Source organism: Ammospiza caudacuta, chromosome 21 (genome assembly GCF_027887145.1).
Source record: "Ammospiza caudacuta isolate bAmmCau1 chromosome 21, bAmmCau1.pri, whole genome shotgun sequence".
Classification (NCBI taxonomy): Eukaryota; Metazoa; Chordata; class Aves; order Passeriformes; family Passerellidae; genus Ammospiza; species Ammospiza caudacuta.
This window is the reverse complement of record NC_080613.1, coordinates 4,702,412-4,726,748: the sequence shown is the minus strand read 5'-3', so window position 1 is coordinate 4,726,748 and position 24,337 is coordinate 4,702,412. Positions and strand designations below refer to the sequence as shown.

Sequence of the window (24,337 nt, the reverse complement as noted above, 5' to 3'; positions counted from 1 at the left end):
TCAAAACAAATCTCTGGGGGGTCCTGGGTGACACAGGCGGTTACACAAGGATGTGCTACCAACAAACCAACGTACAACATTCCCTCCCTGGCATGACCAGGGGAGGGGTCTGGGGGGGGATGAGCCTTCCCACCCAGCACATGGTTCCATGTGCATTCCTGCCCAAAGCATCAGAAAACCCAGCCACAGCTAACCCACCGAAATAACTGATCGAAAAGTAAAGATGGGTGCAGGCAGGAACCTTTCCAGAAAGGTCCAGTGGAATGCAGGAAGCTCCTTGGAAGCTGTCAGGGCTCCTGCTGTTGTGCTGAGAAATGCCACTGCTGGGTTCCCCCAGTCCCCATCGTTCTGGGCATGGATGGAGTGCTTAGAGCTGAGTGCCCTTCGCTCAGAGCTCTCCCTGCCCTGAGGGCTCTGAAGGATCTCTCTGGCAGAGTAAAAGCTGTGGTGATCCCAGTGCATGGTTTGTCGTTTCTCTGTCAGGGCAGACAGACAGACACTCACCCAGTGGGTGAGAGATCTTGTCCAGCACAAGATCCGAGGTGGGGAAGGCTTAAAAAAAAAAGGAGATTCACAGAGGGAAGTACAAACCTGGCACAGTTGGGAAGCTGAGCCTTTGATCTCCCCGTGCTTTAAGCTCCCCTGGAAATGGAGACGGGGAGTTTTCCTCCCCTCCTCAGTCCATCTGTCTGTCTGATGCTGTTTCTTGGGGCAGGGCTCTGCTGTAGCACAGGCAGAGAATGCTGTAAAGGGCGGCAGGGCTCTGTCTGTCCCCTCCCCTCTCGGTCCAGAGTCTGATCACATTTGGTTCTCAGTTTTTTTGGACAAAATCCCCCATTTGAGTCCTTCCAGGGAGCCAGCAGGAGACATCAGTCCCACGGCAGCTCCTGCCTGGGCTGGCTGGTGCTGCTGCCCAGTTATCAGGGCCCTGCAGATGCTAAGCCCCACTCGGGGCTTCTCTTTTGCAAAACCTTAACAGGATTTGAGGAAATGAAAGGCTTTGGATATCTGCAGGTGCCCAGCCAGTGCCACAGCTCAGAGTGCAGTGTCCAGGCCAGCAGTGAGCAGAGGGGGCTCACTGGGAGATGGGGCTGAGCTGCCCCAAGGGTCTGGGGAAAGGTCACAGCCTTTGCATGGTGAAAGTCTGATGTGAATCCAATGGGTCTGGTTGGGAGGGAGGGGCTGTGAACTGCAGGCAGAGCTGTGTTGGGAAGTGAGCCTTCCTCGCCTCCTCCTCTTCCTTGCTGTGCTCCCCGTTTGCCCAGCACTGCCAAAGCAGCTCTGTGCTGAGCTCAGTTCTGGGTGTGCGTCCTTGCAGCGCTGCTCTGGCTCACTTTGGGGTGTCCTGGCCAGCTGGGGGGCTCCAGGAGCCAGGACAGGGACAGTGGGGAGTAAGGAGCTGGTGGTTGTCCCTCCCCAGCCGCGCTGCTCCTGCAGGGGCAGGGGAGAGCGTTCTGCAGCCCAAGGAGGAATTGCTGGCACGTCAGGCTTCCCCAGCTGAGCCTCCCCATCACCAGTAGCACCATGGGGGAGCTGCAGCAGCCTCATCCCAGTCCTGTGGGTTTGGGGGGCTGGGGTTCCCCATGACAATGCCCCCAGCCCTTTGCCAGCTTGGTGAGCCCACTGCCAGGTGTCAGTGCCCAGGGCAGAGGTGACCAGAGGTGCTCAGTCTGCCTGGGCTGCTGCATCCCTCCCTCCTCCATCCTTTCCTTCCTGCTGGGCACCTCTGCCCAAACACCTGCATCCTTTGTGCCCCAGCCAGGAGCACAGGCTGTGGGTCACACTCTGGCCAGGACGCCTCGTCATGGCAGTGGGAAGCTAAACTCTGACAACACCTCTGGGTGCCCAGGAGCCAAAGTCACCCTCAGTGGCAGCAGATGCTCCCCAGAAGCCCCTCAGAGGTGGGCAAGCCCTCGGAGAGGATGAGGAGGGTGGCAGCTGAGGGAGTGGATCTGCAGGGAGCTGGGGAGGGGCAGGGGAGCGGGCACGGTGTGGGGGGGCAGATGCCATCAGCTAATTCTCCTCGCGGATGGGCCGGATCTTCATCTCGGTGAACTTGAGCGAGTACTGCCAGCCGGTCCAGGAGGACCACTCGATGCCGTCGGCGTAGGAGCTGTGGTGGCCGCGCAGGTACTGCCCGTTCAGGTTGGACGTGTGGCAGTTGCGGTACCACCAGGCGCCGTGGTAGAAGGAGGCGCAGTTGTTCTCCGAGTGGTCGTTGTCCAGGTCCTTGGTGGTGAACTTCATCCCGTTGTGCTTCAGGAAGGAGTCACCTGTGCCGGGGGAAAGGAGTCCTGATGGGCACCTCCTGCCCTGTGGGGCTCCCCTGGGCACCCCATGGGGCTCCTCCAGCAGATGCCCAACCAGCAGATGCCCAACTTCACCCACCTCCAGCTCCCCAAAGCCGCAGGGATGCAGCTGGTGCCGCTGCCATGGGACACTGGAACACCCCAGCAAGGGGGTTTGATGGCTGTGTGTCACAGACGTTTTATGGAAATTTTTTTCTCCTGAGAAGCCTCAGGAGTAAAATATAAACAACAATTATCTGCTGCTGTGCAATGCAACAGGTGGATATTTGATTAGTCTCATGTAGTTGTTTCTAATTAATGGCCAATCACAGTCCAGCTGTATTGGACTGTCTGGTCAGTCACAAGATTTTATTATCATTCCATTTTAATTCCTTTTCTGTTCTGTCCAAGCCTTCTGATGAAATCCTTTCTTCTATTCTTTTAGTATAGTTTTAATATAATATTTATCACTATATATTATAAATAATATAACATTTATATTTTGCATAATAAAATATATATTTATACTATATAAATATAAATTATATATAAATATATAATTTTACATTAAATTATATATTTATATATTTATATTTTATATTAAATTATATATTTATGTTTATCTATGAATTTATAATATTTATATTAAAATATACTTATGTACAAATATTATATAAATTTATTTATATAGAAATATCTATTTATATATAATAATATATATGAATAATACATATTATTTATATATGAATATTATTTATATATAGATACTATTTGTATATAAAATAGAATATATTTTTATATAAATATAAATAATATTTATTTTAATAAAATAATATATTAGCCTTATGAAACATGGAGTTAGATCCTTGTCTCTTCCCTCTTCCTAATTCCCCTGTGAACACCACCACAGCTGTGGACCTCCCCACCCATGGGAGATGTGCCCCCCATCCTGGTGCCCCACCTGCAGTCCCTGAGTAGTCGGCGATGCTGATGGGGTACCCGTCCTCCTCGGGGTCCACGGAGAAGAGCCCCACCCCGAAGCTGCCGTAGTGGGCGAAGGCGGTGCCGTTGTCGAAGTCCTCCAGGTCGATGCGGAGCTCGTAGCTGCCCTGCACCGTCAGCAGGTGGATCCTCTTGAGCCCTGGCAGAGGCAAAGGGGTGAGTGTGGGGATGGCGTGCCCAGGGCTGCAGCCCCTCCCTCCCAGCCCATGGGTGGGGGTCTCGGCGTCCCCTCCATCACAAAGGAACCCCGGAGCTGCCCAGGCTTTGCCAGGAGCCGGCAGTGCCAGCCCCACACACCCAGCCAGTGCTCTCCTGTCAGCTTCCCAAAGCCGTCCCGGTAGGCTTCCCAGCCACGGAAAAAATTCACGGAGCCGTCCTCCCGCCGCTGGAACACCTGGGGACACACAAAGGGCATCAGCTGTGGGGCTGCTCCCAGCCTGTGGGACCCCTCTGCTCCCCGCCCTGCTGCCCACCCCTGTTTAATTAGCAGCACAAATTAAGCCCTGTCGGCTCAGTGATTGCACGGGGATGAGCTCCCCGGGGAAATGCTCCATCCCAGGGGTGGGTGAGTCTGTTCAGGCAAAACCCTTCCCAGGATCCTCTGTCTGGAAATGTGAGCAGAGCTCGGGAAACCTGAGTTCCTTGGGAACCTGAAGTTCCTTGGGAAGTCTGTGGTGTCCCTGGGGTGATGGACACCCTGCAGGCTGCCCCTGCACAGGGGAGCAGGGACACAGAGGGCACAACCCGAGCTCTGTCCTGCAGCACAGGGTGCCCACGTTGCTGTGAGCCCTCCTGCCAACAGTGGGTGCCCAGAACTGTGCAAAAACCCAGCGGGGCTGATTTCCTCCTCCTGGATCTCCTTGCTCTCCTGGGCAGGCACCCCATTATAAAACATCATCTCTCTGACAGCCTCATTAATCTCCCAGAGAAATTAGCTGTGAGGCACTGCCTGCCCTGAGCCCTGCAGAGCCCCCAGATCCCAGGCAGATCCAGGGCTCAATGCAGCTTTGCTCAGAGGCTTTCCCTTTCCCTCTCCCATCTGCTCACCAGCCCGTGTGCCCTGTGTGCTCCATCCCCTTTTATCCATACTTTTGGGTTTGATTTATTGACAGCGATCCAGAAAATGCTGCTTCATGCCCGACCATTTGAACTTAACTAAGCCTCCAGCCCTGGATTAATTGCATTAAAGTTGGCTGAGCAAGCCTGCCCCATTCCCACCGAGCTCTGCGCTCCCGAGGCCGTGCTGGGGACAGCTGGCACACTTGGTGGCTTGGGCAGAGCCCTGCCAGGGGCCAGAGCACCCCATCTTCAGAGCTGCCCAGCTGAGCTTCCAGGACTGGGGAATGTGGATGAGCCCTGGAGTTGGGGGAAGCCACTCTCCTTTGCTTCCCCTTGCTGCTCCTGCCCTCCCATACAGGTTTTTCACCCTGGCATAAAAAACAGAACCCCCTTGTGAAGCTCTCAGTGTTTTCCCTTCCCCAGATGGGTGTTTTTGGGGCTGGCTGAGGCTCTGGCACAGCTCTGATCCTGCTGTACTTACCTTCTAGAATTAGAGCCTTAATTTTTATCCCCGCGTTGAGCACTTGAGAAGCTGTGGTTAAGCCCATTTAAAGGGGCTTTCTTCAGCCTTGCTGGGAAAGGGGGACAGCATGGCTGGACAGGGGCCTGAAGCTGCTTTTCCCCGGCCACCACCAGCTCCGTGGCTGGCGTGGGGAAGGCAGTGGCTGCAGCACCAGTGCTCCCTCCTAATCGGCTTTGAGCCACGGCTCTAAATAGGCCAATTGCCTGAGTGGTGCCCAGGGAAGCGTGTGGGACAGGGCTCCGCTGCCTGAGCCTTGGCACAGCTCAGGAATCATCCCAGGAGAGGCCTCAGTGCCTCTCAGCCCACCAGACTCAGCCCCAAAGGGGTTTGAAACAAGGTTTGTTGCTGGTGAGTGCTGCAGTCCCTGTGTCCTGCTCCATCCTCACCATCTCTCATGCACAATCCCTTCTGTGCCTCTTTTTGCACCCTCCAGGTGCAGGCAGGGCTGTGGGAGCCTCCTGATCACCCTCTGTGGGTGCTGGGGATGTTGGGTGCACCAGTGACCTGCAGGATCATCGTGTTCCAGCCCTGCCTCGCTGCTCTTTCCCTCCTCATCAAATATGCATCACCCCCCTCTTAAGCAAAAAGGATTTCCCTCCCTTCTTTAAAGGCAAGGCTGAAATATTTATCTCCCTCGTTCTCTGCCTCCCCCAGTTGCCCCTGTGGGGCAGGGACAGGCTCCTGCAAAGACACAAACCCAGAAAAATGGGTTGAAAGCAGGGAAAAGTGGGAGCACCAGCCTGTGCCTGCCACTGGCAGCTTCCTCTCCCTCAGCTCCACCAAACTCCGGCTGGGCTTGAAGCTCCCAGTGTGGGGACATCACCAGCACAGAGCTCAGGCTCCCGGTCCAGTTTTGGCAGCCATGGCACAGAGCCCAGGGTGCTCTCTGAGCCCTGTCATAGCAGGGAGACCCAAAGAAAGTCAGGGAGAAGCTCTGGGCAGTGCAGAGCCAGGCCCCAGGATGTGCCAGTGCCTTGGGACAGCTGTGAACACCAGAGCTGGCATCTCTGCCCTCCCAGGAGCTGCTCCTGCCTGGCCCTGCCAGCAGAATTGTCTTGTCCTGTTTGTGGTGGCACACAAACCACATCCTTGGAAACAGAACACGTTTCTGTGGCTCCTCTCAGCCCTGCCTGTGTTTTACCCCAGCCCAGTGTCAATGCCCAGCCCCATCCCTGTCCAGGACCCCTCTCCAGGCTGCTGAGGCCATCCCCAGCAGTGTCCCAGCACAGCAGGCACCCCTGAGGCTGGGAGCTGTCACCTGATGTCACCACAGCCCTTGTGCTGCTGGCACAGCCTTTTCTCCTGCTTTCTTTGGCTCTCCAACATTTCCCAGTGCTCACAGCACCTGAGGTGATGCTGAGGAGCTGAGGTGCTGATCCAGGGGATTTTGCCCCAAATGAGGAGCAATGGAGGCTCAGGGGCACTGGGAGGAGCGTGGGACATTAGCAAAGACACTCTGAAGACATCATGTGAAAAGGACACTTTTTGAGCCCTGCTGAGCTCCCTGGACCTCCACCATGCCATCATCACTTCAAGAAAGAGCCAGAGGTGAGTGTGAGGGGCAGAGCTGGGCTGGGCAGCCCCAGGGCAGTCACTGCAGCCCCAGGCAGTGCTGGGCACAGGGCATGGGTGGCACTGACCCAGAGCCACATCCCCAGCAGCACAAACGTGGCCCTGCTGCTTCTGGGCAGGACCAAGGGGGGACAAAACAGCCCAGGATGGGGACAGGGAGCCAGCAGGACCCTGCAGAGCAGGCTCTGGGGACAGGGAGGTCCTGAGCCCTGGCCTTGGCCTCTGAGCTGCCCAGGCAGCCTAAAGCTGAGCTCAGCAGCTCCCAGGCTCCCGAGTCAAAATTGATTCAGCTGCTGCCATCGCTTCCACCCACCCACCCACATGCAAATGAGCCCAAATGTCAGGAGAAATCATTCCAGAGAGAAGGGAAGGGAAGGGAAGGGAAGGGAAGGGAAGGGAAGGGAAGGGAAGGGAAGGGAAGGGAAGGGAAGGGAAGGGAAGGGAAGGGAAGGGAAGGGAAGGGAAGGGAAGGGAAGGGAAGGGAAGGGAAGGGAAGGGAAGGGAAGGGAAGGGAAGGGAAGAGAAGGGAAGGGAATTTCCCAGGCTCTGCCCCACAGCACCCATCCATGCCATGGCTTTCCTGGAGCCTGGGTCAGGCAGTGCCCTCACACCCCCATTCCTCCAGAGATGGCTGAGACCATCCCTGCACCCACGGCACGTTTGGGACCCTCTGCTGCAGAGCACCCCCAGAACAGGAGCCTGGGGTGGGCACCCTCAGCCCAGCCCTGGCTGTCTCTGGGGTCCTGCTTTGGCTCCTGGTCTCACCAAGGCAGGGCAGAGCTCTGTGGTGTCTGTGCCACTGCACTCCCAGGCTCAGAAACCCTCGCTGAGCCCCCTCCCCAGCCCAGCCGAGCCCTCCCGCCTGCAGCAGCTTTAAATAAGCCTCTGAGTGTCTCACTAATCACCTTGGGCTGCTCTTCAGGCTTGGCTGGGGCTGGCAGAGGCTGTGCAGGCTGTGCACGGGGTTTACAAGGACCCTCTGCACCTTGGGGAGCCCGAAGGGTCCCCTCTCCCCTCTGTAATCCCCCTAGAGCTGAGGTCCTGGCTGTGCTGTGCCTCAGTTTCCCCACCGGAGCTGTGGTACCACCCTGGTACCCACCACAGGTCCCTCCTGCCCTGGGTGGGCTCTCAGCAGCCCCTGAGGGCAGGGGGCCTGAGCTCCCTGCTGGCCCTGCTCAAAGCTGCTTAGGGGGATCAGATGGTGGGGATTTGTTTCCTAGAGCGCCCAGCTGGAGGGGTCCTGGCCCAGCATGTCCCCAGGGCAGAGGCTGCCTGGCGAGACCCCCAACACCTGCTGGCACCCCAAGTGATGCCCTCCAGGGCAGGGGGTGCTGCTGACCCCCAGCTGCTCCCTGGGGCAGTGGCAGAGCCCTGTCCCCCCCCCATTGCTGTGATCACAGCCCATTGCAGGCGCTGTGGCAGAGTGAATCGGACAGGGAGTGAATCAGCAGAGGTGCCCCAGGCAGCCCGGCCTTAAATGAGGCCAAATGTCCGGGTTTGGGGTCTGCCTGAGCCCCAGCACTGCCCCAATGGGGCAATGCACAGCCACATGGCCCATGGCACAGCCCAGCCCTGCTGAGAGGGACAAATCCCAGAGGTGGCACCAACTCCCTCCTGAACGCCTCCAGCCCCAGCCCAGCTCCCCAGTGCAGGCAGGCACTGGCTCCAGCTCAGGGCTCACCACTGGCTGCACAGCCAGCCCCCCTGGCATCACCTGTCCCTCCTGGTGACACCCCCAAGTGTCCCAGTGCCATCTCCCCCGCCCAGCAGGGCCAGCAGCGCCGTGTCCCCATGTCCCCGTGTCCCCATGTCCCCGTGTCCCCATGTCCCTGTGTCCCCAGCGGGGTGCTGGCAGCTCACTCACCGTCCAGCCGCCCCCGTCCGTGCTCATGTCACAGTAGACCTGGAAGCCATCGGGGTAGTGGGTGGGGAAGATGGAGTAAATCCCATCCTCCTGCTGCCCACTCACGTAGATGTCAAAGCAGTCTCGGGGCCGGGAGCCTGCAGGGTGCCATCGGGGTGGGGTGGGGTGATGGGGAAAGCTGGTTAATTAATGGGCTAATTTAATGTCTTGCCATTTCTTACAGGCTCCCAACCTTGCTTGCAGCTTGGCGCCGCTTTGCTCTTTTCCTCCCTTCTCCTCTCGGGGCGAGCAGTGCCAAGGGGGATGCCACCACCACGGGGCTCCCCAGCAGCTGGCAGGGACTGCCCTCATGTCCCCGTGGGATGGCAAGGGCAAGCTGGCACCCAGATGGGGACAAGGGACAGCCAGTGCCCAGGGAGGCTGTGGGCACAATGCTCCCAGCTCCAGGACAGGCTCCTCAGCTGCAAACCAACCCAAGGCTGAGGGATGTGACTGTGCAGGGCCACCTTCCACACCCGATGGAGGCGAATGCTCTGCCTGGTCCCTGCTACCCTCTGTAGGAGCTTTGCAGGGGTGTGAAAGGGCTTTTGGGCTGGTTTATGGATGACTGGGAGCTGCAGATTGAGAACTCCCCCTCCCAGGACACCCCTTTCCCTCTCCCACCCCCTGCACTGTATTAATCCCCTCTCCCGGATGCTCTGCCCCATGCAGGGTGATTCCTCCCTTGCCCGAGCTTCCCCAGGCCCATCCCTCTCCCCAGGGGTGCCTCTCACCGTTGGAGCAGCCCCGGGGCCGGGCTCCCCTGGCCGGGGCTCGCTGCAGGTCAGCCTTGAGCCGGGGCCGGGCCCCGCCGCGCTCCCTCTGCAGCGAGTCCAGCGCATCGCTGACGGAGCTCACCAGCCGGGCCACGCTGCTCTGGCTCTCCGACAGCAGCTGCGGGCAGGGACACAGGGGGGGACACAGAAATGGGGGTGAAATGGTTAAATCCCTTCCACATCCCTCCCTGCCCCCTGACTGCTGCGCTCAGCAATGCCAGGGTGTAAATCCCATAAAATATCTCTGTTGCTTTATCTCTTTATCTCTTGAGTTTTGGCAGGGGTCAAGGTCCAGATAAATACCTACTGCCCCCAGGAAGGAGAGATCCCCAAACCTGGGTGCAGTGGTGCTGCAATCCCGTGGGATAAGGGGCATCTCTGGGCAAGGGCAGGATGACGGAGGCGGCAGGAATAGCCGTGTCCTGAGGCAGCCCCCAGCTCCTGTCATCCCCTGAGGTGACCCAGGCTGGGACAGGGACACGGGGTGGTTGTGGCAGAGCACCAGGATGGGAAGCAGAGAGAAACAAGCAGCGCTGGTACTCAGAGGGAGCTGAGTACCAGGAGGGTCAGGCGTGGAGCCATGCCCTGGATCTTGCTGTGACACCTGGCAGAGCCCTGGCATACTCAGGTAAGCATTTCAACACAGCTCATTGGCTGGGAAATTTTGGGGACTGTAAAGAGGGGGAGCTGATTGCTGCATGAACTGCCCTTGGGAAGATTCTGTGGTGTGCTTTGCTCTGTCTGGAGCTCCCAAACTGAACCTGGAGCTGGGACACCCACAAGGTGGGAGGCTGCACACCAGGCTCACTGGCACTGGGGTGGTTTGGCAGGGAGACACTTCCACCTTCCAATTCCCAAGCCCTTACCTTCAACCTCAGCTCCTTCACCTGGAGCTCTCCCCTGGATGTTGAGGGCAGGAGCAGCCATGCCACAGGGATATTGGCACAGGGAATTCCACCCCCAGGGATGTTGCGGGGTTCAGTGGGTTAGGATAGGTGTGTTTGGTGGAAGGCTGGGCCTAGGCTGCTTAGAGTGAAGGCTGAGTAGAAGCTTAGGTGGAGGTAGGATATAAAGAAAATTATAGGGTTGTAGCTATAATCTGTTGAGTCCAAATCAACAATCTTATTTAGACTAACTTTCTGTTATTCTGCTCATTCTAATCCGCCTTGAATTCATTCGTACACTAGTCCTAGGGTAAGGACGAGGAGAAGTGAGGAGGTTTCAGGCTGGGGTGGTGGTAGGGGATTGCAGCTGGGTGGCTCACGGTGGCAGGAGGAGTGGGGCCTGCCCTGCCTGGCACTGCCAGCCCCAGCTCACCTGGATGAGCCTGCCCTGCTCTCCCTGCAGGGCGCTCAGCTCCTGCCCCATGGCGCTGTGCCCCTTCTTGAGCCCGTCGCAGTCGGCACGCAGCTGCACGGCGTGGCTCAGCAGCTTGGCCACCTCGTCCGCCACCGTCACCAGCAGGGCCTTCTGCTGGCTCTTGGTGGCCTTGGCCTCGGCGTCGTGCTCGGTGAGGGCGTGCAGCAGGGAGCTCTGCAGGCCCTCCACGCGGCCCAGGGCGCCGGCGGCGCTGGGGCAGTTGGGGTCGATGAAGATGTTGATGCGGGAGCTGTCGGCCTTCTCGATGGTCACCAGCGCGTTGGCCTCCTCGGGGTTGGTGCTGATGACGGGGGGCGGCTCGGTGACGGGCGTGTGGTAGTGGTTCATGAAGAGGATGGCGCCGGTGACCGTCACGGCCAGGAGCACGGCCACTGAGAGCAGCACGGTGCACAGGATGTAGCCACAGCTCATCCTCTGTGGGCAGACACGGACACGCCATCAGCCCCATCCCCTCACCCCACAGGTGGGCTCTGAATGGGGTTTGGGGTCTGGCAATGGCTCTGAGGGAGGGTGGGGACCCCAGGAGCGCTTCAGGGACATGGAGGCCATCAGCACTGCCCCATCCCCTCACAGGCAGGCTCTGCACGGGATTTGGGGTCTGGCAATGGCTGTGAGGGTGGGGAGGACCCCAGGGAGCCCTGCAGGGACATGGAGGACATCTGCACTGCCCCATCCCCTCACAGGCAGGCTCTGCACGGGATTTGGGGTCTGGCAATGGCTGTGAGGGTGGGGACCCAGGGAGCCCTGCAGGGACACGGGTGAGCTGTGAGTGAGCAGAGCTGCCGAGCCCGCTGGGGAGCGGGTATGAAATAATAACGAGAGCAAGGCACGGCACCGCCCGCTCCCGTGGCATGTTTTATTTACAGCCCTGATCCTCGGCTGGAGCAGCCCTGGCTCCCCCGGAGATGTGGGGGGGGCTCCCTGCTGCCCTGGGCACAAATGTGGGGGGAAAATGGGAAAACACCTCGTGTCCCTCACAGCAGGACCACAGGGAGAGCAGCACTGGTGGCTGTGGGGCTGTGCTGGGGTCACTGAGTAATGTGGGGACCTGCTCTGCACAGGGCAGCTCCCAGCTATGGCAGGCAACTTATCTTCATCCCCTTCATCCTTCATCATTTCCTGCTGGAGGGGGCAGAGCTGCTCCCAAAGCTTTGGATCAGTCCCAGAGCCTCCTGGCAAGGGAGAGTCGCTGTGGGAAAGGTCTCTGACCCCCCCAGCCCCTCTGGCAGCTCTGCTGCTGCTCAGAGCCACGGGCTCAGCCCCTGGCACCTGCTCCATGCCCACCAGGAGCCTTTTCTCCCTGCAGAGCCTCGAGTGCCAGCACAGTCAGAGCAGAGCAGGTGAGCTGCCACCCGATCCCATCGGCTCCCTGTCCCCTCCCCTGCTCGTTACACCTGCAGGACAGAGGCTCTGATTTCCCCCTGACCCTGGCCACGGCTGTCACAAGGAATTGCAGGGCTGGCAGCAAACTGCAGATTCAGAGAGACAAAGACTACTTTGCCCAGAAACGAAGGGAAAATTGCTGCATCTGCAAAGATTTCCCAGGCCCTCTCCCCTCCCGTGCACATCTATCTGGAGTGACACCTTCCTTCAAGCACCCTTCATTTCATTCCCTCTCACGCAACCATTTGCATTAAGGTGACCCCACAGCAGCAGCAGGGTTGGCTGGGGGGCTGAGGGTCCCCCACCAGCCCCAGGGTGGGCTCTGGGTTTCTGCCCCTCTCCATGGAGGGAGATCAAACAGCACTGGGCTGAATGGAAGCCACCTGCAGGGAGGACACAGCCCCAGGCTCAGCCCCTCGGCGCAGGTTAAAAGGAGATGTCAAAGGCAATAAGGGAAACTCTGTGCAAGCAGGGTCTTGAGGAGTTTGCCTGGTGTGTGTGTAGACACAGAGCCCTGCTTAGGGGCACAGGGGACACCCAGGAGCAGCAGCATGGTGGCAGACAGAGGTGGCAGATGCCCATTGCTCACATCCTTAAATGGGCACCCAGGACCTGGGCTCACCTGGGCCCCTCAGCACCCTGAAGTGACAGGAGGGGTGGCTGCTGACCAAAGGCCAGTGTCAGTGGGATCTACGGGGTGAGCAGGGACCTTGTCCCTGTGGTTGTCCTGGCTGTCACAGCACTCTCACCTCCAGGGCTTTGTGCCCTCCCGTGCTGCTCCCCACAATGAGCCATGCCCAGCTCGAGGGGCACAAGGAGGAGCTGCAGGGCACAACGTCCCCTCTGAGCAGTGAGAGCTCCCAAAACAGAGCCATGAGTGGATGAGGCTCCTCTTCCCACAGCCACACAAATCCCAGCCACCAAAACCTCACAGCTCTGCCTGGGTGTGCACCACACCAGGAGCTGTATCCAGCTGTTTTCCAGCCCTCAAGCCCCACAATCACTGCCCTCCCACCAGCAGCAGGAACTGAGGCCAATTCCCTTCCAAAGGGATCCCCCCTGCTTGTGGCTGCAGGATCCTGAGTGGCAGCAGCCTCAGGAGTCCCACGGCGTTTTGCTGGCACGTTGTGTTACCTGGCAACCTGCAGTGGGGAGAGGAGGCAAACCCAGCCAGTGGCACCAGCAGCACTCCAAACTGGGCTGGGGGGCCCCCCAAGCCCCTCCAGCACAGCAGCACTGCAGCAGCATGCCCAGCTGGGCAAGGGACCCTGCAGACACCCCCTGCCACTCACTCCTGCCTCACCATGAGCCAGCTCTCATCATCCATAGGGTTCCTGCTGTCTGCTCCATGGCCTCAAGCTCCTGGAGTTCTTGCCAAGACTTTTGGACAGCTGTAAGACACCCCCCTGCCCTGGTTATTGATGTTCCCCTGGGGATATCCATTGGGCTGGAGGTCCCAGTGTCTTGAAATCATCTTTCCTAAGGAGAGCAGAATCTGTGTGACTGAGTGGTGCCTGGGATGAGCAGATCTTCACTTGCAAACCTGCTCTGGAGCCTGGAGGGAGCCCCAGGCAGGATCCAAGGGATGGTTGTGTCCCTGGTGAGTTGGGCTCTCCATGCCCTGCCCTGGCACAGGATCTACACTTGGTCACCCATGGGTCCTTGGTGACACAGCCACACTTCCTGAGCAGCTCTGGACCCCATCAGGGGCCTCAAATCAGCCCCCAGCCCACTCAGCCAGCCAGACTGGCCGTTCTGGGATGGAGACAAGCAGCGCCAGCACTCCACACCTGTGGGAAGGGAAGGACACGAGCTGGCTTGTCCCCAGAGCAGAGGTGGCTGGTCCCTGGAGAGCATGGATGGAGAGCAGTGGCAGCAGAGGCTGAGCTCTGCCCTGGGAGATGCTCTAAGATGAGGAGTCCCCTTTGCTCCTGCCACAATCCCTGCTGCTCTCCAGCCCAGCAGACTGAGGGATGGCAGGCAGCGTTCCTGCAGCCGGGCTGCTCTGCTCAGCCCCCAGGCTGTGCCCTGAGCCAGGGACGAACCAGAGCCGCTGTTCTGCCTCCCAGGTAAGTGAACACCGAGGTTTGCATCGCCCAGGCTCAGCTGCTGGTGTAACTTTAGTCCAGGTAGCCGCACCTCCCTGCCGGGGTCCACCCAGCGCTGCAGGGTCCCCCAGCCCGCACCTATCATTTATTCAGAGCTCAGTTTGCATCCTCGCTCTGCTCCCCCTCTCCGTCCCTGTCCTCCCTCGCTGCCCATCCCGCCCTGCCCGGCTCGGGGCTGCAGCCGCCTCCCCTCGCCCTGGCCGGGGCTGTGTCACCCCCGCGGGCACGGAGCGGCTGAACCGAACCCCGCTCCTGTTTTCCTGCTCTGCTCCGTCACCCAGAGCCTGCCTGCCACCGCTGCCTCGGCACGCCACACTCTGCGGATGGGGAAAGGAGAGAGCACGGGCAGGATGGCGAGCACCGAGCCGCTCTGTGGGTGAGCACGCTGGGCTGGGTTCCACCGGAGCACGGCAAACTCCGAACATCCCTGAAACCCACCGCGAGCCACCCGGCCCCGCTGCCTTGTGGGACTGGATCCGTGCTGATCCTGCCCGGCTCGCCCTCGGGGGCACAAACCGGGGGGTGGCGGCTCCAGACGGGTGGCACGGCTCGAATCCCTGTGCACAGGGAGGGCTCTGCCAAGGAGGGGAGGGCAGGGCAGGCTGGTTTCTCTCTCGGGGGTCAGGGCTCTGCCGGGGCGCGCAGCCCCTCTCCACTGAGCTGCTGGCAGAAGGAGAATTCGGGCAGAAGCCCCTCTTGCCTTGCTGCGGGTGTCAGGGGACAGGAGAGTGGCAGAGCTGGGGTCGAGCGTGTCGCCCCCCATGCTTGCCCAGCTCCTGGGTGCCGAGGAAGGTCAGCGCTGCCAGCTCTGGGTCCTTTCCCTTCACTCACAGGCTCGCTGGAGATTTGCTGTCCTGCAGCTCCTCGCAGACGCTTTTGCCCACACTCCTCACTCCTTCTTCCCACCCTGCCCGCGCTCAGCGCGCATCCGTGCCCGTGCCCATCCCTGTGCCTATCCTGGAACTGTCCAGGGCCGGGCTGGATGGGGGATTGAGCAGCCTGGAAGGTGTCCCTGCCCGTGCCACGGGGGTCGGAACTGGGTAATCTTTAACATCCCTTCCAAGCCGAGCCATCCCGCGCTTGCCGGGCTGGCAGCCCGCTCGGCCGGGCTGTGGAGCTGCCACACGTGCAGCGGGGTGTGCAAACGGGCTGGGCACGTGCCGGATCCCCGCGTGTCACCGCAGGCTCTGCCGCCGCAGCGCCGGCCCCCCCAAACCCAGCGGGGGCCGGGAGCCCCCGAACCGGGAGGGGTGAGCCCGGCTGCAGCGCGGAGCTGAGATGCCAAATCCCCTTTAAAGGGTTATTTCAGCAGTTTAGAGCGGTTCGGCAGGGTGGTAGCCCCCGAGCATCGCACGCTGCCCCAACCCGGGGCAGCCCCGGGTTAATTAACCCGCAGGTTAATGAAAGCATTAATTGGGAGGGGGGTGAGGAGGTGCAGCCCGGGGGGCTCCGCACGGTGGGGACAGGGGACAGCTCGCCACACTGGGGTGCGCCGGGAGAAAAGCTCGCTGGGGACACTGGGGGGTGGCTGGGACCCTCGGGCTGGGTGACCCCCACCCCCTGCCCCCCTTGCCCCCCGCCCCGTACCTGTGATTTCTCCTGCTGCCCATCCTCAAGTTGCGAGGCTCCTCCCACGGTTTTCCAACGCTCGTTCCCCATCGCGCCGCCAACTTCCAGCCCAAGTAAGTGCCCGGACCCCCACAAGCCCCCCCAAACCTCCTCTCCGGCGGCGCAGCCCCCGGCCCGCCCGCGCTGCCCGGCTGGCCGCGGCGGAGGACGGGCGGCGGCGGCGGCGGCGGAGGAGGAGGAGGAGGAGGAGGGAGGGAGGAAGAGGAGGGAGGGAGGACACGGGCACGGACACGGGGGTGGATCTTCCCTCCCCGCCCGCCCCGACCCCCCCCGGGGCTCCCCCGGCCCCGCTCCGGGCACCCCGCCCGGTGATGCCCCGGGGGATCTCCCCGCCCCCCCCAGCACCGCCTGCCGCCCCCCGATCATTCCGGACCCGGACCCGAACCCCCCCTCCAGCCCCGGGCTCCGCGGCTGCCCAGATGTGGCAGCACAGCTGGAGCAGCGGCAGCAGGTAAGGCGGGGTGCCAGCGGGATCGGGGGTGCTGCAGGGGCCCGGGGGGAGAGCGGGGGATGCCCCCGGAACCCGCTCACCCCTTGCCGGAGAAACGCCCCCACATCCTCCGGCGGAACGCCCCGAGCTGGTGGGGCTCAGTCCCATGGGTGGGCAGGGATGGGCAGGGTGCCGGGCGGGGGGGCGGAGAGGGCGGCATTGGCATCGCCACCCCCCAAACCTTTGCTCCCGAGGGTGGCCAAAGTGCTCTCGGAGCAAATCCCAGCGCACTCTGCGGAGCCGGGGCCGGCGGGGCGAGGCACAGCCGCCCCCAGCCCCTGCAGGGTGGCAGCGGTGCCCGAAGCCCAGCGCTGCCAGCCCCGAGCCGTGGGGCTGGCCCTGCGTGCCAGGGCTCCCTCCCGGCCCCGTGTGCCGCCACTCCCGTGTGGATGTGGTTTTCCCTTCCCAGAGCTTTGCCGCACCTCCCGTAAATCTTTTATTTGCCACTTGTCTGACCTGCGGGCAGGAGCGTTGCTGAGAGGTTCAGAGGAGCAGCGTGAGAGCAGCGATGGCTCAGAGCTGCTTCAATCCGGCTGGGGGGAGGCTGAGCTCTCTCTCCAGGCTGAGAATCCCCTGGGAAACCTCCTGGGCAGCCCTGCAGCCCCTTGTCCTGCAGCATGGGGCGGTCCCCTGGGCACCCCCAAACCCCCCTGGGTCTGTCCTGGAGCTCAGCCCCAGTCGGGACCTGCAGCAGCTCCAATGTGGCTCCACTGGTGTGGGGGCTGCCTGTCTGTGGGGCAGGGGTGGCACAGGGGTGGTAGTTTGCATATATGGGGAACAAGGGGTTCAAGCAGTTTGTCTCCAGGGCACACACCCTATTTTGGGAAGAGCTGGATGCGTGCTGGGCTGGCGAATATTCCCCAAAGAGCTCTGTGGGGCAGGGAGGGGAGCGCAGGCTTTGCCTCAATCCTTCGGTTCTCTGTGTGTGTGGGGGGGGGTGTGTGCACTGTGTCCCAGCCAGGTGCAAATCCTGCCTTTGGCTGCAGAGGTGTTTAGTGTGGATTTACCGGGCGATGCTCACTCGTGGCTGCCAGCCCAGCTCCTTCCCCATGGATGATTTTCAAGGACTTCCCTGTGCAGCTGAGCCCGGCCAGCCCGTGCCCCTGGTGCTCGGCTCCTGGAGGCAGGAGGCGCTGCCCCCGGGAAGCTGTTTAAGCAGAACTCCAAACAATAAAAACTTATCATTAAAAAGAAATGCATCTTGGCTTCATGTGGCCTGGCAGCGCGGGGAGGAGTGATTCAGTGGCTTGTCAGCCCTGGGCGTTAGGCACGCCGAGCTGCACAACTGGACACTCTCCAAGTCCAGCAACTCATTTTCTGCAGATGGAGCCGGGACCGTGCAGCGGGGCTGACGCTTAATTTGCAATCCAACATACCTTGACATAGCCCACAGCCGGACTGCGGAGGTGGTGCAGGGTGGGATCTGGGATCCTGCTGGCCGGTCTGTGCAGGCAGGGCTGGCCCCTCGCAGCCCTGTCATGTGTGGGGTGTCCCCGCTGTCCCCTGGGAGGATGTAGGGTCCGGCTCGGTCCCACTGCTGTCTCCAATTGCCGGTCTCCAAGCCATGCGGTGAGTGGGAAGGAGATTGCCACTCTGGCAAAGGGTTTTGGGAGCTTGAGTGATGCTCAGGATGAGCCCTGCCCGGACCAGGGGCCAGCAGGGACACTGGCCTGGCTCATCACTGCCTTACACTGAGCCGTGCCACCTCCTGTTACCTGTCACAGGGTCCGGCTGTAGGTGTGGAACTGGGGACATGGGAAGGGGCATCCATGCCAGCTGAGACCCACGGCCCCACAGGCCTGGACCCGGCTCCACAGGCTGTGTCGGGAGGGATTGGGCGCTCAGGCTGAGCCTTGTTTTGGGCACACGGCGGGGGCTGGGCACCGATGGGCACAGACCCTCCCCCGGGGCTGAGGAGGGGGCTCTGCCAGCAGCCCAGCCCGGATCGATCGGCATCGGAGAGGATGATTCATGTCTCAGGCAGTGGCCCGAGGGCAAAAGCAGGAGAGGTTTGATGTGAGGATGCCGGGAGGCTGCGGCTCCTGCGGGAGCCCTCCCAGAGCTGCTCTGCCCGCTCTGCTCCGGGGTCCCGGCTTGGCCTGGGGGAAGAAAACAGCTGAAGCAACACTGGATCAGACCCAAGCTCTAAACAGAGCCCTTTGAAACATTTCAGACACCCTCTCCTATGCTGTGGTCCAAGACAGCGAGCAGAGTTGCAGTGGGGGTGTCGGGCAGAGGCTGGGCTGCGGTCAGCGCTGTGCCCCCGTGGGGACAGGACACTACAGAGGTGGCACTTCACCCTCCTTGTGCTCAGCCACACTCGGTGCTAGAGCTGGTGAGAGCAGCGATGGCCCGTGGGTCCAGCCCAGAGAGGGGCATCAGGACTGTCCCAGACACGGTGCCAGGGCTGGGCTGGGGGACACCGAGCCCTCCCCAGGAACAGCGTGTGCTTTCCTTGGCAGGGAGCCAGGGGAGGCAGAGCCGCCGCTGCACACGCACGGCGTCAGACATCATCATCATATTAATAATGAAAGGGCAGCTCCTTCAAAGCTCTCCGTCCCCGCGCCGGCGAGAGCGCGGAATGCAGAGGAGCTGCGTGAGCCTCATCCCAAGCAGCCGAGGGAGAGCGCTGCGGTGCCCGGATGGTCCTTCGCTGGTCCTTCACCGGGCCACCGACCCGGAGTGACAAAAACCCTCCCTGGTCCCCGCTGGGGGCTCTCTCTGCTGGCAGTGTGGCTGCTGCGGGGGTCCCTGCACAGGAGCGGGGCAGCCCAGGGTGAGCTGGGCACAGCAGTGCCCTGTGCTGAGGCTGTGCAGGCTCCCCTGTATGTCCCCAGGCTCCCCTGTATGTCCCCAGGCTCCCCTGTGTGTCCCCAGGCTCCCCTGTGTGTCCCCAGCTCCTGTTCCAGCCCTGCTCTGTGCTGAGGCTGTGCAGGCTCCCCTGTCCCCCTTTTTCAGCCCGTTTTGGCTGCCAGGGAAGGAGCCTCTCCCCCAGGGTGCTCTGTCCATCCCTGGGGTGACACGGCAGGACACCGCTGGCTGTGTCAGGGCCTTTTTCTTCCACAGGGGGAATCGATGGCTCAGACAAGAGACAAACCACCCACAAAGAGCTCCCGGGCTGCAGCCCACATGGGGTCAGTAGCATCACTTCTGTTCTTGTCCCTGCAAGATATTTGGGTTTCCAAAACCCCTCCTTTAACACCTCCATTTTGTCTAGAGCATCCCCCAGCCTGGCTGTACTTTGTGAGGGTCTCAGCAGGACCAGACGAGGGCTGAGCGTCTTTTCTCCTCTCTCCCCTCTGCCAAACCCTGTCATGCACTTTTGCCCCTCTTTGCTGCAGATGCCATGGTCTCAGGAGGAGAGAATGGAACCTTCTGTGCCAGGAGGAGATGGAGCACCCTGTGCTCACCCCATTCCCATCCCAATCCCACCCCATGCCCTTGTGCTCTCCCTGGCACCCCGAGTGTTTCAGAGGGTCCCACCCAGTGTCCCAGATGGGTGGGAGCTGCTCTGTCCCCCCCAGCTCTTCCTTCCCAGCCCTTTCTCAAGCTTTTTTTTCCCACTCCTCCCTCCAAACACAGCAAAAGCCCCAAATCCCCCGCAAATGAGAAACCTCTTTTTGTTCCTCTTTTCCCTTTGCTCTCTGCTACGGCAGAGTATTGATTGGAGCTGATGTGCTGTAATCCGCTGTTTCTCTGAAAAGTTGGCATCCCAGAGTCCCTGGAGGGGCCAGATCCTGCCCTGGTGTGGGCATTGCTCCTCTGCCAGGCTTGTGAATAGCAGGAAAGCTGCATCCATCCCCATCCCATCCCATCCCCATCCCATCCCATCCCATCCCATCCCATCCCATCCCATCCCATCCCATCCCATCCCATCCCATCCCATCCCATCCCATCCCATCCCATCCCATCTCTACACTGAGCAGCTGATGGGTGGGAAAAGGCTCTGGTTTGGAGCAGATCCAGGTCAGACCCCACTGGGATGGATATCCAGAGTGCTCCCCTGCCCATGGTGACAGGGGGGACATTGGTGCTGATGAGAGGGGCTGGCTGGGGGGTCCACAGGGATCTCCAGAAAGGAACAACTCATTTTCCTGACAGCCAAGGAGGGCTGTGGGCAGATAGGGCTGACCCCAGGCTGAGAGGGGCTCACTGTGGGGTGCAAGGATGTCTCTGTGGGTCTGGGCCCTGCCTGGAGACCCCCCTGTGCCCACCCAGCTCCACCGTGCTGCCAATCCATCTGCACTTAATGATGGCAAATGGGCTGGAGAGCTGGAAAGTCAGGAGAAAGAAACCCAGCCAAAAATCACCAAAAAACACGGGGAAGATTTTAATTTAAAACCTTTTCCCACATGGAGAGCAGCAGCCTGGGCCATCTGGAGGAGCATATGCAGGTGAGGGGGGGCAGTGGTGCCTCCTCCAGCTCTCCTTGCTCTCAGCATTCTCCACAAAGGGCTTTGGGCTGGTGAAAACTAACCTGGGGGGGACCTGGGTACCCCAATCCCAAACACCAGCCTGGGGGAGCCCAGCTTTCCCCCCCTGAGCTACCAAGACCTTTCTGTTTAATTGCTGTATTTGCTGCAAAAGTGATGATGAATCCCAAAGCAAACTACAATAGCAGCTGAGTTTATTGCTGGAGATTAATTCAGTGGTTTAATTGAAACCACAGGAGCAGGATGGGAAAGCACCAGTGTGGGGCTGGGAGGAGGGGGTCAGGGTCAGCTCTGCTCAGCACCCACATCCACCCCGAGCCCCTGCAACCAACGATGCCCAAATTAGCAGATTTACTCCTCGGAGGACTTCTCCATTGGCTGAGCATCACATCCAGCATCCCAAAGCCCCAAGTCTCCTAGCAACTCCCCAGCTCTGCCTGTGCCCACCCATTAACCCCTTCCCAAGCCCTCCCCACGCTGTGTGGAACACCCGGTGCTCCGAAGGCGTCGCTGCCACACTGGGTGGGAGCAGGAGATTTGTGCAGCAAATAAATCTGCAGGAGGCTGGAGGGAAGCTCAGGATGCTCGGCTGGGTGGGAGAACCAGGCTGGTTAGCCAAAACTCAGTGTTTGATTCCGGGTGGCACAGAGAAACCCCTCAGGTTTACGTGTTGGTGGTTTGGTTTCTAAGTGTCAGGTTAGCTTGGAAGGTTTTATCCTCCTGGCTTGTGGAGATGATGGGGAAAGGTCAGGGAACCCCCAAATCATGGCCAGCCCGTGCGGCTCCCAGCTGGCATCAGCATCAGGGGAGGCTGAGCATGAGCCAGCCGCTTCCTCCAAATTTCAACAGCAAATCAATGACACAGTTTCTTTGAGGACAGGATGGAAGGGAAATTTTCAAGGAAAATGGCCTTGAAAGCGTAAAATCACAGCAGGACATGGTGTGATGGCCAAGCCTGGGATGAAGGAAGTGGGGCTGCTCCGTGATGGTTTTTTCAGATGGGATATCCAATACTTGCCTGGTTTTGCCCTTTAGAGATCAGAAAGGAGGAAACCAGAGTTGGAAAAAATACTGGGGTTTGTGGTTGAAAAATAACAGCTGACATTAAAAAAAAATAAAAACAAGTTTGTTTGGGTTTTTGGTTTTTTTAACTGTCTTAATATATATAGACTGGGAAATGTATCCAAAGATCATGTGCCACTGAAAAGGATAAATCACTTCTCTCACTTTAATGTGCTTTGTTGGGTTTTATCAGAAACATTGTCATAAAATTACCAAATTGAAATTTTAAATGGGGGGGAGAGAGGGGATATCTCGAGGGTTTGTTCTTGCTTCTCTTTTCTTACTGCCAAATAAAATACAATTAAAGCAACATTTTCTATGCCAGCCAGCACAGCTAACATCGCTTTTCTGACGGCGCTTTTTTCTGTCAGCCAATGAAAATAAACGATGCAGGATTACCAGGGAGCATCCAGCCTCCGTGGCTGGAGGGGGATGCTGAGCAGCAGGCATTCCAGTTGGAAATAGAAGGTTTTTATTCCCGTGGAAAGTGGAAATCTCCGGGGACGTTTCCCACAGAGCTCTCTGCCGCCGCCTGGAGCGAGGCTTTGCTTTCCCTTCGCTCTCCCAGTTCCCACCAGTGCCTCCCAGTCCAACCCAGTGCTCGGCACAGACGCATCTGGGAGTGCCAGATTAACTCGGGGCCCCCTGCGGCACTTTTGGGGTGACCCCAGTGGGGCTCTGTCCCCCGTGGGGCTCATTCAGTGCCCGGTGGCTCAGCTGCTGCCTGTGCAGAAATGCCCGTGGTAATTGGGTGAGGGCGCCGCTTTCCATGAGAATATTAAATCAGAGCCCCAGCCCCGATGCAGGGCGACACGCCTGGGGATAGACACAGTAGATCACGTTACGGAGGAGTTATTTCTCCTGCTTTAAAGTCAAAGGTATTGCAGCAACTTTTATTTGTCACAGAGAGTATTGGGGCACCTCTGATTGATGGGAGAGGGAGGGAGGGGGGGGGAGCCCCTGGCAGAGGGGCTGAGCACTCACCACTCATCACAGCAATGGGTTTTAGGGGCTGTGGGAAAGCCCCCAGGCTTACAGCAGGCTTAAATAGTTCTTAAAAGATTCCCAAGCCTGATTTTCCAAAGCCCCCTGAGAAACCATCTCTGTGATGAGGTGCGAGTGCTCAGCCTCTCTCAGAGGACAGCTCAAGCTGTGGCTGTGGCCACAAACCTTTGTGACAGAGCCAGTGCAGGTGTTTCAGTGCTGCAAAGGGCCTGGAGGCTTTGTGGGCAGCAGCTCAGTGCCACCATCCCTTGCTTGCTCCCCTTGGGACCAGTACAGGGAGCCACTTAGCAAATGAGGGGCTCCAGTGTCCTCCCAGTTACCAGCTTAGCTGGGTCTGTCATTCTGGTGACCATCTGGTGGCATCTGCTGCTGCTCAGCTGTCACCCACCCTGCTGGTGAAGGGGAAATGTCCAGGGATCCAGCAGGGGATTAGGGGCAGCCATGGCAGGAACATCCCATGGCTCCTGCCACGGTGGGGATGGATGGATGGATGGATGGATGGATGGATGGATGGATGGATGGATGGATGGATGGATGGATGGATGGATGGATGGATGGACATTTCCCCACCCACAGCATGGAGGCTGGGACAGACAGACAGATGTGCCTTGTTAGCCAATGGAGTGGCCTCAGGTGATGCTGACAAGCCCATTAAAGGGGTTTATCAAGGGGACTGGGGCTGGCAGGAGGCTGCTGGTTTTATCTGAGATGCTGCTTTTGGGCTGGGAGAGCCTAAGCCTCTGCTCATTAATTAGAAAGGCTTTGAGGAGGTTTGTGCTGGTTGGCCTCACTTGTGAGCAGCCGTAATGTGATGAGTGATTAGGGGCTCTGGAGCTTTTTAGGCAGAGTCATTAGGCTGCTGATGAGCTCAGGAGGGAAAAGGTCCTTTTTGGCTGTGCCTGAAACCTGCTGGTCCTGCTCTGACCTGGTGCTTTCTCCTGCTGTGCTCCCTGACCTCCTGAGCCCAAGGCAATGGGTGAAATGTGTGTCCTGGGGACAGGGATGGCTTGGCTCTCACCCTGTGTCCTTGAGCTGGGTCAGATCTGGAGCAGCTCAGCTCATCAGTGACATGATGAGCTTGTGGTCATGCACGAGTGAAGCTGAGATGTTCCTATTTTCACTGTCTGCCAGGTATTGAGAGAATTTGGGGATGATTACCTCTGAAAAGGTGACTTTAGACCATTTGTGCATCAGGGAAGAGGATGGTGATGTGTGTCCTGGCAATTGCTTTGGGAGAGAGCTCCTTTACCCGTTATGGGGTTCCCCCACTTGTCTGGACACTGCTGGTGAAGCCTTCTTGCTCAGGGGACATCCTGGCAGTGTCACTGTCCCATCCTCCCCTTGCCCCTTAGGGGCTGTGGCAAAGCAGGGAGCAAAATCTGCCGGATTTTCTCTGCCCTCCCTCATCTCCTGTCAGCCTTGGCAGAACTTCCTGCAGCTCAGCAGCGTGGTGGCCCCTCCGTGGTCTGGCTGGCATCTCCAGCACTGCATTTACAGCAGTGTTAATTAAATACTTTCTGCAATCAGCGCCACGCATGACCCCGCTCCCCGAGCCGGGCTGGGCTGGAATGTGCCATCATCGAGCGAGAACATCACTGCTGCCATCCCAGGGAATTTCTAATGGAGATTTACTCATCCCAGGCCTCTCGTTTCTCCGTTTTGTGACATTTTGCAAAGTTCAGGTTTACAAAATAAGCCAGCGTGCACGAGAGATACTCCAGCCA

At 59.3% G+C, this 24,337-nt stretch overlaps 1 protein-coding gene across 1 annotated transcript; it reads right to left on the bottom strand.

Annotated features, from left to right (window-relative positions):
- Nucleotides 1–2,013: 2,013 nt before the first annotated feature.
- FIBCD1 (fibrinogen C domain containing 1) lies at nucleotides 2,014–15,659 on the bottom strand. The gene is made up of 7 exons (XM_058818395.1): nucleotides 15,582–15,659; nucleotides 10,441–10,917; nucleotides 9,082–9,241; nucleotides 8,309–8,445; nucleotides 3,588–3,684; nucleotides 3,250–3,429; nucleotides 2,014–2,273 (listed from the first exon to the last, which is right to left on the bottom strand). Exons 1-7 carry the CDS (start codon nucleotides 15,651–15,653, stop codon nucleotides 2,014–2,016), a joined length of 1,383 nt encoding a protein of 460 aa, XP_058674378.1. The 5' UTR covers nucleotides 15,654–15,659.
- Nucleotides 15,660–24,337: the final 8,678 nt, after the last annotated feature.

Coding starts and splice junctions, on each gene's coding strand:
- FIBCD1 (XM_058818395.1), bottom strand. CDS start 15,653: ATGGGGAACGAGCGTTGGAAAACCGTGGGAGGAGCCTCGCAACTTGAG. Junction 8,446..9,081: donor GCCCCGGGGCTGCTCCAACG/GTGAGAGGCACC, acceptor GGCACCCTGCAG/GCTCCCGGCCCCGAGACTGC. Junction 3,685..8,308: donor CGGACGGGGGCGGCTGGACG/GTGAGTGAGCTG, acceptor GTGTGTCCCCAG/GTGTTCCAGCGGCGGGAGGA.